At 41.1% G+C, this 14897-nt stretch overlaps 4 protein-coding genes across 4 annotated transcripts in view; all 4 read right to left on the reverse strand.

Moving 5' to 3' along the window:
* Window positions 1-210: 210 nt before the first annotated feature.
* The window catches only part of LOC308283964 (histone H3.2), a gene marked incomplete at its 3' end in the record, with an annotated part of 138178 nt that continues 123491 nt past the window's right edge, over window positions 211-14897 (reverse strand). The window contains exon 2 of the mRNA XM_080724478.1: window positions 211-629. Coding sequence (XP_080580604.1) covers window positions 211-621 — 411 coding nt within the window. The 5' untranslated portion in view covers window positions 622-629. The remainder of the gene's footprint in view (window positions 630-14897) is intronic.
* On the reverse strand, window positions 1291-1674 carry LOC308283545 (histone H2A-like; the record flags this gene model as incomplete). Its single annotated transcript, XM_080723983.1, has 1 exon — window positions 1291-1674. One exon carries the CDS (start codon window positions 1672-1674, stop codon window positions 1291-1293), a length of 384 nt encoding a protein of 127 aa, XP_080580109.1.
* On the reverse strand, window positions 6493-7098 carry LOC308283923 (histone H1-like; the record flags this gene model as incomplete). The annotated part of the gene is made up of 1 exon (XM_080724439.1): window positions 6493-7098. The coding sequence occupies one exon, from the start codon at window positions 7096-7098 to the stop codon at window positions 6493-6495; it is 606 nt and encodes a 201-aa protein (XP_080580565.1).
* Window positions 8790-9164, reverse strand: LOC308284123 (histone H2B-like; the record flags this gene model as incomplete). The annotated part of the gene is made up of 1 exon (XM_080724660.1): window positions 8790-9164. The coding sequence occupies one exon, from the start codon at window positions 9162-9164 to the stop codon at window positions 8790-8792; it is 375 nt and encodes a 124-aa protein (XP_080580786.1).

A 14897-nucleotide genomic window follows, 5' to 3' on the forward strand; every position in this document is an offset into this window, starting at 1 on the left:
CCATGCCTTTTTAAAAGCAGCTAGTATACTGACAAGTTAGTGTAGGCTACCGGTCTATGCACGCGCATAGTTTCTATATGCAATTTGGTGTAGCCTTGCCGTGATAATGAATCATCTAAATTTTATCACGCAATAGAAAATCGCTCTTTAAATAAGTTGGTGGGTGGCTCTTAAAAGAGCCGTTTTGGGGTTTGGACAGTGACAAAGGTTTTAAGCACGTTCTCCACGGATGCGACGGGCCAGCTGGATGTCTTTGGGCATGATGGTCACCCTCTTGGCGTGGATGGCGCACAGGTTGGTATCCTCGAACAGACCGACCAGATAAGCCTCGGCTGACTCCTGCAGAGCCATGACGGCGGAGCTCTGGAAGCGCAGGTCGGTCTTGAAGTCCTGGGCGATCTCCCTCACCAGGCGCTGGAAGGGCAGCTTGCGGATCAGCAGCTCGGTGGATTTCTGGTAGCGACGGATCTCCCTCAGAGCCACTGTACCAGGGCGGTAACGGTGAGGCTTCTTCACTCCACCGGTTGCCGGCGCGCTCTTACGAGCTGCCTTGGTGGCGAGCTGCTTCCTGGGAGCCTTGCCGCCGGTGGATTTACGAGCTGTCTGCTTGGTTCTTGCCATGGCTTCTTCTGACCCAGTTGAGTTGAGAATGTGATAACAGCGCAAACTGCCGCCTTTTATCAGTGTCTGCGAGACGCCGTCATTCTGTGATTGGTCAGTGGTCAGGACAGGAACCTCCTTCTTTAGGGAGGTACCATAAGTCACTTGCTACCGATTGGCGGGGAACACTTACACACTTCACACTGGAGCTGCTAACACAATGGAATACTAGTTTCCACTTTCCAGCAAACTGAAAATGCTTTGTGTCATTGAGATGATATGACAACGCTTGATTTGTTGTATAAAGAATGTATGCATATCTCGTCTTAAATCATTCAAACTTGTCCAATTAAAATGTTCAACTATATCATGGACAATGTATGATGCTTATAGAAGATCAATGAATACGTCATATAAAGCGGTTAGTATAGTTGACTGAGAAGGCATAGCTTGTCGTTATATTATATTTAACACGAACGTGTTTCAGCCTTCAATTAAGTATCAGCTTTCATTATGAACAATTAACTAAAGGCACACATTGCTTAAACATGACAATATGCTCATAAAAAAAAGAGCTTACATAAAATAAGCATCTTTTAAAGACATGGGAATAGAATTAATCTTTAAATTGAAACAGTGGGTGGCTCTTAAAAGAGCCTTTGTGGGGTTTGTCAGACGATTTAAGAAGATTTATTTCTTGCCGGCTTTCTCAGTCTTCTTGGGCAGCAGAACAGCCTGGATGTTGGGCAGCACACCGCCCTGAGCGATGGTCACTCCACCCAGGAGTTTGTTGAGCTCCTCGTCGTTGCGGACGGCCAGCTGCAGATGACGGGGGATGATACGGGTCTTCTTGTTGTCCCTGGCAGCGTTTCCAGCCAACTCCAGGATCTCAGCGGTCAGGTACTCGAGCACAGCCGCCAGATAGACGGGGGCGCCGGCACCCACACGCTGGCCATAGTTGCCTTTACGCAGCAGCCTGTGGACACGACCCACGGGGAACTGGAGCCCGGCACGGGATGAGCGGGTCTTGGCCTTAGCCCTCGCCTTTCCGCCGGTCTTACCTCTCCCTGACATTTTTAAGTTATATTTCTAGAGCAGTAGCTTGAAGAAATGTGCGGGTTGAGAGGCTCGCGAGACATTTTATATCTTCGACTAAAGAAAGGAAAGTAGTCCCTGGGTGCGCCCCACCAATCACAACAAAGGATGAGAGCGCGGGGTGCGTGTGTTTGTGCTCCCCTCCAATCAGCATCATCGACGTCATATGGTTCCTCCCAGAGCCCTGCCCCCTGTCTAAAAGCTTTGGGTTCCTCCCCAAAGAACGAAAGAAGGAGGTTCCTCTGAGTCTGAGGACGTAAGGGAGGACAGGCAAAGCAGCAATGTATGGTGTTTTTGACGAGAAGCTTTCACCCATGGACCAGGACTTCTATTGGTCTGTTGTATGTACCACAGTGAACAAACTGTGGAATACACGCTGTGCAATGACTATTAAGCAGGAGGCCATCTCTGGAGAGATGGTTTTTAAGCAGATAATCACTGAGCTGAAGAGACAAAGAACTCAGTCTGGACTCTAAACAAAACGTACTGAAGCCGTGGCACCTTTTGACCTTGTAATTTGTTTGGCCCTTATATTTATTATATTTCTATTTTCTATTATATTTTGTGTATCTAAAGACTTGGACTTGAGAGTGAAAAAGGGGGGTAGGCGGGTGCAGTTATGAAAAAAAAGCACCTAACCCCAAAAAAATTGCAACAAAAGGTTTTTCAACTGTTTTGTGTAGTATTAGGTGTCCTTAATAACATACTAAAAGTCTACCAAAGTCTGACCACTGGAAAGGTGTCGTTTTCAAGATGGCGTCCAGAATGGACAAACATTCATTAAAATACTCTAACTCCTTCATTATTTTCCCTAGACAAGTATTTTTTGTGTCAAACCCTATGTTTATGTGGCCTAGGAATCCATTGGACTTGTCCAAATTGCAGAAATACAATTACATAATTCTAAAATCCAATATTGTGTCTTTGACTCTATTAAAACCCAGTGAAAGGGCCACCGTTTCAAGTTACCTAACTCAATATGTATTAAATACCACATAGTTATTTCTTTACATTTGTGTTTCACTTGAACAAGACTGAAATGTCATAGTTCCATCCCTACTGTACATACTAGATTTTTTCTTTTTCTTGCAGACAAGCACAGTGTCATCTTGTAGGGGCAAAACATGAACAACATTAAATAGATTTTCAAAACAACTTTCGGATATATTAGGAAGGTGTATATTCTAGGAACAGTATGAGTGTGCAAAGAGGGGTTTTGGAGAGTATGGAGGTTGGGACAGAGCTGTCTGAGCCTACTGTAATTGTCTAATGGGTGCCTATAGGCAGAGGTGGTGGATAAGGCCTAGCACTGAGCATGCCGCCTAAAAGTGGTCTAATAGTGGTATAGATTTGAACGTTTTTTAGTCGTCTAAACTTAGACTAGACGACTAATAGACGTCTAATAGTCGTCTAAATGTAGACCGTCTATATTTAGACAACTATTAGACGTCTATTAGTCGTCTAGTCTAAGTTTAGACGACTAAAAACCTTTCAAATCTATACCACTATTAGACCACTTTTAGACAGCATGCTCTCGTCTAAGAGTTTAGTGGACCTTCAGGTGGGTGTGGGCGTAAGGGTATCTTGATAGCTCCATGGGCTCTTGGAGCACTGAAGTGCAAAGTTACATGAGTTCTCTCCTCCCCCATGTCAGAGGGGGAAAAAACAACAACAACTGTCTCAGATATGTCCCATTGGGCTATGTAGTGGGGCACTTGGAAGCCCAGGACGAGTGCCCATAGGTGGTAAGAGAGAATAGAGCGTGTCATTTCCTGGTGGTGGTGGTTCAATAGCCAAATGCCAATACGCAAACTTCCATCCTCACAATTTGGTTCGCTTTAAGAAACGCTCCATGCTTAGTGTAACTTTGGTGAGACTACAATTAGTTATGATGTGTCAGACAGCTGGGTTGTTATGTGGAGAAGGCTCACAGCTCCTCCAAAAACAAATTTGCATTTGACACAAACTGGATCACGCTGGAGGATGGAGTGAGGAGGAGGCAAGTAAGGTATTGGAATTAAGATCATGCATTTGGCTGACAGGGGTGTCACCTGGCTTACTGATAGTCCCACTGGTTCCAAGTGGCCCTTCGGGTCATGATAGGCCCTTGTGGGTGACTGGGTGGGTATAGTCAGATAATGAGGAAGGCCGGTTCGGTTCCCAGTGTTGGTGGTTGTAAAACCACGGCTGTGTGTCAGGCTGACGGGTGTTTCCCTATTACTGGCTCACAGGAGAGTCAGTGTCTGGTTGTTTGCTATTTTTCTAAGACCATTAATATTAACAGGAGCCCATAGTGACCTATCAATGTGACTCAGAGGGTACTTGGCTGTTATCCTCTCCAGTTAAAAAGCTGAGGTGTATACAGAAAGCAATGCTTGTCTGTCAGATAGCAGCAAGGACACAGACTTGCGTTGGCCTTGAAGTTGGTTAGATGGGAAGACTTGGAGCACAGCGTGTCATGAGCTGTCCCACCTGCACTCTTACTGCTAAAATGCTCCAGAAAAAACATTTGCAACAAGCCAATCTGAACCCTATCCGTGCCACACTCCTCAACTACTCCTGCCAAGACCCAGTAAACACCTAGGTTGTGACCTCCACTCCCTCTCCAAGCCCATGATGGCCCAGATTTTCAGATAATATGTAAAGGGGGGTAAGGGAACATCACAGGATATCCCAGGCTTCCAGACCCCCTCTTAACCTACACCTATCAGAACCTACCTGTACCCACCTGAGAGCCATCACATCCCCTCTACACTCCCACACTGCCCCCCTCACTGATCGTCACATCATTCACCCCTCATGCTCCCTTTTCCGCCAAATGTGCATTCTATCCCTGCTACACACATACACTCCCCCCCGGTGGGACCCTCCAGAGGTAACAGTTTTGTGACTCTCAGTGGTTTCAGTGCAAAACAAATGCTTTTAATGAATTCATAATCATGAAGAAACTCTAGATTGACTGATCACAAGCTACGTACTGAGGTGAGAATTACAATTCTTTAGATTTTTTCCTGTATAAGGTTGAAGCACCACAAAATTCAGCATCTGTCACAGGTTCCCCTAGGGGAGTTATATTTCATTATATATATATATATATATATATATATATATATATATATATATATATAATTTTTTTTTTATGTGATACTAGACACCTTATCAAACACAATGGTGAAGACATTTCTTGGTAAGGAATTTGTTCCCAAATGTGTATATTTAATGACTATAACATGGCCGCCCTGTTTTTATTAATTTCACAGTACCTCACAGTAATAACTAATTTATTCCTTATTGGTATCAAAAGAAATCTCCTGAAAGCTTTAACAAAATGTTAATTATAACTGAAATCATCAATACTGGACATTATGGCACATGGAAAAAGGAGAAATGTCCAATTACATTCGGAAATCTTAAAATTTTACATAAATATGCTTATAACCTTATTATAACCAACTGTTTTAACATAATTGTACTTGTAATAACTTGACTATAATTTATATATGCTAATTGGATTCCTAGATCATCCAAATATGAGGTTTGACACCACAAATATTTGTCTATGATGAATAATAAAGGAATAATGGTCTTTTAAGGAACTGGCGGCGGCCATCTTGAAAATATGCATTTCTAGTGGTCAGATTTTGGTAGACTTTTGATATGTTATTAAGTACACCTGATACTACAATAAACCATTGAGAAACCTTTTGTTGCAATTTTTTTTGGGTCAAACCATATCTGCACCCGCCTAGGGGTTTAAAACGGAAAGTAATGCCCTTACATATATTTTTTGTGTTTATTAAAATGTACTTACATGCCTATGAATTGTATGGATGAATGCAAATGCTTAAATAATTGTAAACTGCCAATTTTCAATAAAGTTTATTAAAAAAAAAAAAAAAAAGTAAGGCTGATGACAAAAGAGACTAAAGCCATGGCACCTGTTGACACTGTGAAGAGGAGAAAAAAAAAAGAAAAAAAAAAGTAATGCCCTTACATACATGTATTCCTTGTACTTGCTGTAATATGTTTGTTGTATTTGTATGACTATTGTCACTTTAATGTACATGCTCTATGATTGTAAACCCTGCAAATCTCAATAAAGTAATTTAAAAGGGCAAAGCAGCAGCACCCCACCACCCCCACTCCCCTATTCGTTTTTGGTCACAGCAGTTTACAGTAATATTGCCAATCTTTTCGATATATGATATATGATATGAGTATTTGTTTTATTTATTTTCCTATACTATCTAAATTGTATTGAGAAAACAATATTTATACCCTGTATAAAATGCCACAATGCAACATCAAGTAGCTCTGTTTTACAATGATGTACCCCCTCCAACTGTAAATATGTTCAACATTTTCATATTGATTTATATTTTTTACACTTGCTTTGGCAATGTAAACGTATGTTTGCTCATGCCAATAAAGCTCCTTTGAATTGAATTGATGTATATACAATCCCTATACTATACAATGTGTAATGGTAGTACTATTTTTTATCAAGTTGAATCAAAACGTCAGGACAACAGCCGCTTATAGTTTAACAAAATATCTATGTGTGGTTTGGCAAGGACGTGGTTGGATTAGAAGCCAGGCCAGCTACGAAAATGTTCAACCTTGTAATAAATGAAATGTATTTTAGCAGGGACCCCATTTCCATCATGTTCCAAACTTATTTAGTCAGTGCTCATGTGTGACTGTGGTGCATAAGTACAATTGAGGATACTCTTATAAAACAACGTGGTTGGCTCTTAGAAGAGCCTTTGTGGGTATAAATATGGAACAGACAGCAGTTTACTTCTTTTTTGTGGCTGCCTTCTTTGCCGCCTTAGGTTTGGCAACCTTCTTGGCAGGAGATTTCTTGGCTGCAGCGGGCTTCTTCGCCACTTTCTTGGGGCTCTTGGTGGCCTTCTTCGGGCTTTTAGCCACTACTTTCTTGGCAGCGGGCTTCTTGGCTTTCTTCGGTGATTTCTTGGCAGCTGCTGGCTTCTTTGCTGCCGCCTTCTTGGGCTTCTTGGCCGCTGCGGGTTTCTTGGCAGCAGCGGGCTTCTTTGCTTTGACGGCTTCAGCAGGCTTCTTCGCCTTCACGGCTTCTGCCTTCTTGTTCATCTTGAAAGAGCCAGACGCGCCGGTGCCTTTGAGCTGAACCAGAGTGCCTTTAGCGACCAGGCTCTTGACGGCGATCTTGACGCGAGCCTTGTTTTTCTCCACATCGTAGCCGCCGGCGGCCAGAGCTTTCTTGACCGCAGCCAGAGACACACCGCTCCGCTCCTTGGAGGCGGACACGGCCTTGACGACAAGCTCAGCGACGCTGGGGCCGACCTTCTTGGGTCGGGGTGCTGCCTTCTTCTTGGCTGCTTTGGCTGGGGCGGCGGCTAGAGCTGGGGCGACTTCTGCCATGATTCTCTTCTGGTTGGAGTTTGAACTAAAATCTGAGTGAGACTGATAGTGAATGTAGAACAGGGGGAGGAACTTAAAGGATGTGTGAGAACCATGTAGACTCAACCCACTGGGTCAGTGCTCTGTGTGCTGCAGAATACTGACACAGTTGTGTTTTCTCCCCAACTAAAAGCAAATAAAACACAGGCAAATGGTATTATTTAAGATGAAACAACACATGGATCAGATAGCAGAGTAGTTTCACTTCATAATCAAATCATGTAGAGCCCTAGGGACCCCTGAGTTTTGTTTTGGGACGGCTAGACCTCACTACATGGAGAGTTGCTGACCAACTTTCCTCTGTCATTTTTATTTTAAAATAGTGTCAAACATAAATTGCCCTGGCAAATATTAACTGCAAAGCAAGGGGATGTGTCTGGCAATGTAATACAAGTAAAACAAGTAATCTGTGTCAAAGTGTTTTGTCATAAAGTCAACATTGTCCAGTGTCTGCAAACACAACTGGTCAGTGGCTTATGAGAGGACACTCGTCATTCAATAAGCTCTTGTTTTGTTTAGTTTGTATTAATTGTATGAAACCTGACCTTTTTTCAGCTCATTTCACACTTGCAAGTATTCAAAAATGGTCAATTGAGAGCAATCTTATTGTTATTCTATTTTTATTTTTTCAACTCCATGCGTACGGTATGTCAAACAACAAGACACAATTTACAAATAGTATATGTGCCAGGCTTATACTCAAATTGTATGATACGTGTGCATGTTATACACGTGTATGTATGGGACTACAATAGCAGTGTTGTTTGTGGATGTAGTAAAACTAATTTGTTTAAATCCATGATTGTATGTCAAGGTACCTTCTAGGCTGAGTTTCACACTGCACAAAATGTACTATTATTTTAATCGCCTTTACTTTTACTATTCAAACATAGCTGATCTACTTTGTAACATACTTTTGTGTGTGTGTGTGTGTGTGTGCGTGTGTGTGTGTGTGTGTGTGTGTGTGTGTGTGTGTGTGTGTGTGTGTGTGTGTGTGTGTGTGTGTGTGTTTCTCTCCCTCCCTTTGTAAGGCTTATCAGTTTGGGTGTCATGTACACAAAATAGAGAATCTTATAAAACACACCATGATCAGTGATTATGGATTTTACCTCACTGCAAGCTAAAGAGGAAGAATATTTAGGTTACTTGTTGACTTGTCAGTATGAAATGAACACTCATTCAACTCTAACATTGTGGTGACACATCGGACATGAAATGAACACTCATTCAATTCTAACATTGTGGTGACACATAGGACAATTTGAGGTAAACAATCAAAAGACTGATTGCTTCATTTACATTTCAAAGTGTGTTTCATATGAATGAATGAGCATTTCGAACAAATTAAACAAAGTGCATGTCAGTAGAGGCAAGACAAACTCAGTTATGTAGCCTGTGAACAAAATGCAGCCGGTTAGGTAAGGCTATAATACTGGACAGATTAATTTATCCAAAATAGAGATGTAGTCTACATTTTGCAAGTGAAAAGGCTGATAACCCAGGTACTGCATTTAAAGGCTCAGTATGCTCTGCATTTGCAGTCATTTGTGATACAAAAAGCTGTTAAAACATTAAATACACGGATAAACTCTTTTCTTGAAAAGATGGGTGGTCCTTAAAAGGACCTTTGTATTTAGAGCAGACAGAACAGTTTACTTGGAGCTTGTGTACTTGGTGACAGCCTTAGTGCCCTCAGACACGGCGTGCTTGGCCAGCTCACCGGGGAGCAGCAGGCGGACGGCGGTCTGGATCTCCCTGGATGAGATGGTGGAGCGCTTGTTGTAGTGAGCCAGACGAGAGGCTTCACCGGCGATGCGCTCAAAGATGTCATTGACAAAGGAGTTCATAATGCCCATGGCCTTGGAGGAGATACCGGTATCTGGGTGGACCTGCTTCAGGACCTTGTACACGTAGATGGCGTAGCTCTCCTTCCTGGACTTTCTGCGCTTCTTTCCGCCCTTGGCGGCGGTCTTGCTGACGGCTTTCTTGGAGCCCTTCTTGGGCGCTGGTTTCGTAACTTCTGGCATGGTTCTCTCTCTAAAGATGTGACGGAGAGGCGGCGTTGCACCAGTATTTATAGCAGGCCCATGCAAATGTATTGTGTGAATCCCAGCATTTGATTGGCTGGCCCACTGCCTATGTGACTCTCAGAGGGAGGTACACTATCTTTGTCTCTGCACAATGTTTTCCCTCCTGAATTGTCCCGCTAAAATAAACTAGACTAGTATAATAAACATGGATGGTGAATCTATATTTGAATTGGAATTATTATGTATATGCCACGCTCCAATTTTAAACCAGTTATAACACACACACACACACACACACACAAACACACACACACACACAAATGTATAAAATAGTCAGTACACTAACTGCAGACTAATATGAATTCGACATGACACTTTTGTACCACAGAAAGTAATCAAAACTGCATTTGGCACATGTTCATTTTAGCTCGTGAGTAGGCCTAGGTGCTTTGAAAAAAAAAAAAGCTATGTAATTTCATATGAAATAAGTGGGTCATCATCTCTCTATGAGCCAGTTTGTACCACATAAAGTAGGCCAATCAAAAACTGCATTTGATCATGTTCATTTGAGCTGAGGCGAGTGCTTTGGGGGAATAATAATAAAGCTGTATGTAATTCATTTGAAATAAGTGGGTCATTGTGTCCCGTTTGCTACGGCTTCACTAATAAATTAACATGGCTACCACTTCAATAAATAAACAATATGGAATGAACTCCGTATAGAAATTGTGGGTGGCTCTTAAAAGAGCCTTTGGGTTGTTGGTAGATCAAGTCAGCATTATTAACCTCCGAAGCCGTACAGAGTGCGTCCCTGTCTCTTCAGAGCATAGACAACATCCATAGCGGTCACAGTCTTCCTCTTGGCGTGCTCGGTGTAGGTGACGGCATCACGGATCACATTCTCCAGGAAAACCTTGAGGACCCCGCGGGTCTCTTCGTAGATCAGACCGGAGATACGCTTCACACCGCCACGGCGAGCCAGACGGCGGATAGCGGGCTTGGTGATTCCCTGGATGTTATCACGAAGCACTTTGCGATGCCGCTTGGCGCCTCCTTTTCCGAGTCCTTTTCCGCCCTTCCTTTTTTTTTTTTTTTTAATAAACTTTATTGAAATTTGGCAGTTTACAATCATTTCAGCACTTTCAAAATACATACAATTCAAAAGCAACACTTTCAAAATTCAAATGCATTTAAATACAAAATAATAGACGCATATAGAATATATTTGTAAGGTCATTACTTTCCGTTTTAACCCCTCCCCTTATTCAATATCAGGTCCGAGTCTTTAGCAACAAAAAACATAATAGAAAAATAGAAATATAATAAATATAAGAGCAAAGTAGTACATATTACAAAGTCAAAAGGTGCCACGGCTTCATTATAGCTTGTTTAGAGTCCAAAGTTCTTTGTCTCTTCAACTCAGTAATTATCTGTTTAAAGACCACCTCTCCAGAGATGGCCTCCTGCTTAATAGTCATTGCACAACGTGTATTCCACAGTTTATTCACTGTGGTACATACAACAGACCAATAAAAGTCCTGGTCCATGGGTGAAAGCTTCTCGTCAAAAACACCATACATTACCGCGTTATAACTCAGTTTTACAGTGAAACCAATGCGGGCCATTTTCCCCCACACATACTGCGATCTGGAACAATCAACCAGCAGGTGCTCTATAGTTTCATCTTCGTCACAATTAACAAATGGGCATTTAACTGTTGTTACAAAACAACTCCATTTTACAACTGCCCTAACGGCTAGTCGTCTTACAGTAACAAGCCACATGACGTCTCTCTTTTTTTCAGACAAGTTTTTACTCCAAATATTTTTTAGACACACCTGCTTCTGGTTGTCATCCAGATCCCTGTAGGGGAAAACGCCACCATACAAATCATCACATATCACACCATAGATTTTCTTGCTCGACATTTCAGTCCAATCAATATTCAGATGTGCAGAATTACACAATAAATCACCATACATGATTTTAAAATAGGGAAAAGAGTTCCTTGCTCGGCCCATCTTTTTGGTCCAGCTTAAAGCCTCGCCAATCCATACTGCACTTCTTTTAAAGCCGGAAGCTACATTTTTACAGAAGGCAATTTTTAGTTTTAATCCCAGGTCAACAGCTCCAAGACCTCCAAAACGCTTATTTTTATATAAGAGGTTTCTTTTGGTCACCTCCCTGGTGGTTCCCCAAATAAAGTTGACCAATAATTTATTTAACTTTTTCAGTGTCTGGTCCTTGGGAGGAAAAATCGTTGCGAGAAATAGTAGTTTTGATACAACACATGATTTTATAATTATAATCTTCATTTTATAGCGACATGATTTATTTTCCCATTTATCTAATTCTTCTTTTATAATTTTTTCCTTGTCATCCCAGTTTTTCCCATAGCTATCACTGTTACTGAACTTGATGCCCAAGACTGTCAATGTTTCACTGTCTTTTATATTTACTGTTGGCCGGGCCTCCCTCCTCCCGAACCAGACACCCTCCGTTTTATCTGGATTCAGCTTAGAACCCGAGACCTCTTCATAAAGTGCCAAGTGCTCATTTATAACGTCTAGCTCAAACTGATTTTTTATTATGATGGTCACGTCGTCAGCGTAGGCCAGGACGACCACCCTCTCACCGTTACTGGTTTTTATACCTGAGAGTCTTTTATCATTTTTAATTATTTTTAACAAAGGGTTAATGGCTAAAATATAGAGCGCTGCGGACAGCGGACAACCCTGTTTTACGCCCCTCTTAATATCAAAACTTTCAGTCAAAACACCATTTACATTTACCTGTACTGTAGACTCCGCATAAAGTAACTTAATTAAATTAATAAATTCATTCTTAAAACCATATGCATTTAAGACCTCCCATAAATACTCCCTTGAAATATAGTCAAAGGCCTTTTTTTGGTCTAAACTTACTATAAAAAACTCCTCTTTAACATCACCACCAGTAATTTCTCTCAACAGCCCCAAATTGTCCCACATAAGCCTACCCTTAATGGCACAAGTTTGTTCTTTTTCAATAATTTTATCCAAATCATTATTTAATCTACTTACCACTATTTTAGCAAGAATTTTATAATCTACATTCATTAATGTGACATGTCTCCAATTATCTAAATTATGCACTAAACCTTTTTTATATATTAAAGAAATAATACCGTGATAAAAGGAAGTATGCATTTTGCCTGCTTTAATTCCATCATTAAAGGCTGAAGTTAGCATGTCCACCAAATCCTCTGTACAGGAGAGATATATCTCACTAGGCAGGCCATCTGGGCCTGACGACTTACCCTTACTTAAAAGTGAGATTGCTTCTCTTACTTCATTTTTTGTAATTTCCCCACCTGCTGAATTAAGGCCAACCTCGCTTAAAATAGAATAAAGAAATCTATGCAACTTTGTCTTATCAATATTAATTTTCTGATACATTTTCTCACATAGTTCTCTTATGGTTTCCCTTTTTCTTTTCTCTTCTTCTATTAATTGACCATTGTCATTTAAAATTGCACCAAAATGTTTACTTTGTAGTTTCTTTTTGTGGATACTAATTAAACTCTGTGCATTACTGGGACAATCTGTGTCCCCCATACCTGCCTGTAGGCGGAGGCAATATGATACGTCGTTTAATTTGGCCAATTGAGTTTCCATTTCCGTCAAAAGCTCTATATCCCCCTCTGTTTTATCTGCTTTTGTTTTAAGTTCTACATAATCAGCCATCAAAGTATTATATTTTTCATTTGTTTCCTGGTTCAATATTTTAGACTTGTATTTAAAGAAAAAACGTAGGCGCTCTTTCATCACTTCCCACAACTCAGTATATGATTCCGTTAATACATGTAACGTCTTAGTAATAGCAACCTCTCGTTTTAGCTCTGCACGCACATCCTGATTCTTTAAACTGCTCACATTCATCCTCCAAAAACCTTTCTTTTCTGTTTGACCAAGCCTTAAAAGGACCACTACAGCCAAATGATCAGAGTTGACCAAAACACGGGTTTTATAGTTAATAGGAGTAATATTATCGTTAACATAAATGTGGTCTATCCTTGTTTTAACGTTTCTGTCAAAACGAGTAAAACCCACCTCAGTTGGATGCAGCATTCTAAACACATCTTTGACTCCACAAAATTCACTCATTTTCTTCAATTCAATACCCTCCCTATTACGACCACGGGGATTTACATGCACAGTAGAAATTCGATCATTTTCCCCAGTATAGGCGTTAAAATCTCCACAGAGAATAGTATGGTAACTAACAGTTAATAACTCCGCCCTTCCCTCTTCCTGACATTTTGCTGCAGTTCTATGTGAAGATACAAAACTGAATGCCTGCTGATCTCAGAGCCCTGTCTTTATATCCGTGTTCTGAGGACGTAAGGGAGGACAGGCAGGCAGACCCCCCCCTCCCCTCCCCTCCCCTCCCCTCCCCTCCCCTCCCACTGGGCGTTGCCAAAAGCTGCCGCCCAGCAGCAATAACCCCTCCCCTCTCTACCCAGCAACACCCCTCCTATAACTTCTACTAGTGGTCTTCAAACATTTTCATGTCAAGGCCCCCCACATAGAAATATTTCGCCACGGACCCCGTGGTATTTGCTAAATTATTAACATTTGTTTTAAAGTTCACAACCTGTGTGAGCTTGTAAGATATGTTAAAACAGGAAATTAATCACATAATGGTTAAATGGTCTGTGAAAACAATGATACATAGATCAGAAGCAATTACAGAGCGCTTTTGTGCATGTTGTCTATGATTGTGCTAGATTATTTTAGAGTTATTAGTCTACTTGCTTGGTATTTTTCACATTATACAGAGCACATTTGGGCATGTTGTCTATTGTGCTACAGTAGCCACGTTTACATGGCCACCTTTCTTCCAATCTGATTACAATAAACCTGATTGAAGGTTTTGGATAAGTGTTTACATGTGGTGAGATCAATCTGATCTGTTTTTTGATCAGGATGTAAAAAGGTCTAGACCACGACCACCCCTCTGCATCTGATTAGAATTTAAATCTGGTTGGTTTTGATCAGCTTTATTTGGTGTATACATTAACATTTAACCTGATTAAAAGTTTAAATCTATTGTTGAAGAAAATAGAAATATAGCCTATTGTATTTTTTTATTAATTAATCATAGACGTGGAGTGGTTCTTATAAAGTTACATTCTTGTAACATTCAAAGTGGTTATAGGGTATAGGCAACCTTAGACAAGGGTGCCAACATTGGCACAGGGCGATGGTGATCACTAGACAGAAGTGTGAGAGAGGATTTTTATTTCAAAATCAAATATTGTTTTAAACGTGGTCAATTAAATACTGATGGAATGACATTAAAATGTGGCAGTGGTTCTCAAACCTTTTCATGTGAAGGACACATAAATCGACACTTGCAGACCCCCATTTGAAAAACATATATTGCAGGGACCCCATAAGAGAAGATTTTTACGGATTTTAGCAGTGATTCTCAACCATTTTAATGTTACAATTTTACACAACCCCCATTAATGGCATTTCTGAGACCCCAATCTATATTGTAAAAGGGGTCTGAGTTATTAAAGGGTCCATTTGGTTCCTGATTGTGATTTAGCTGGGGACCCCCTGGACCTTCCTCAAGGACCTCTTTGGGTCCCTGGACCCCACTTTGAGAACCAACACCTTAGGGGGTTCATACTACTGTACTTGTACTGTAGCCTACACTGTTAACCCATCAAAACATTTCACA

The sequence above is a fragment of the Nannobrachium achirus genome (genome assembly GCF_963921795.1).
Source record: "Nannobrachium achirus genome assembly, chromosome: 4".
NCBI classification, from domain to species: domain Eukaryota; kingdom Metazoa; phylum Chordata; class Actinopteri; order Myctophiformes; family Myctophidae; genus Nannobrachium; species Nannobrachium achirus.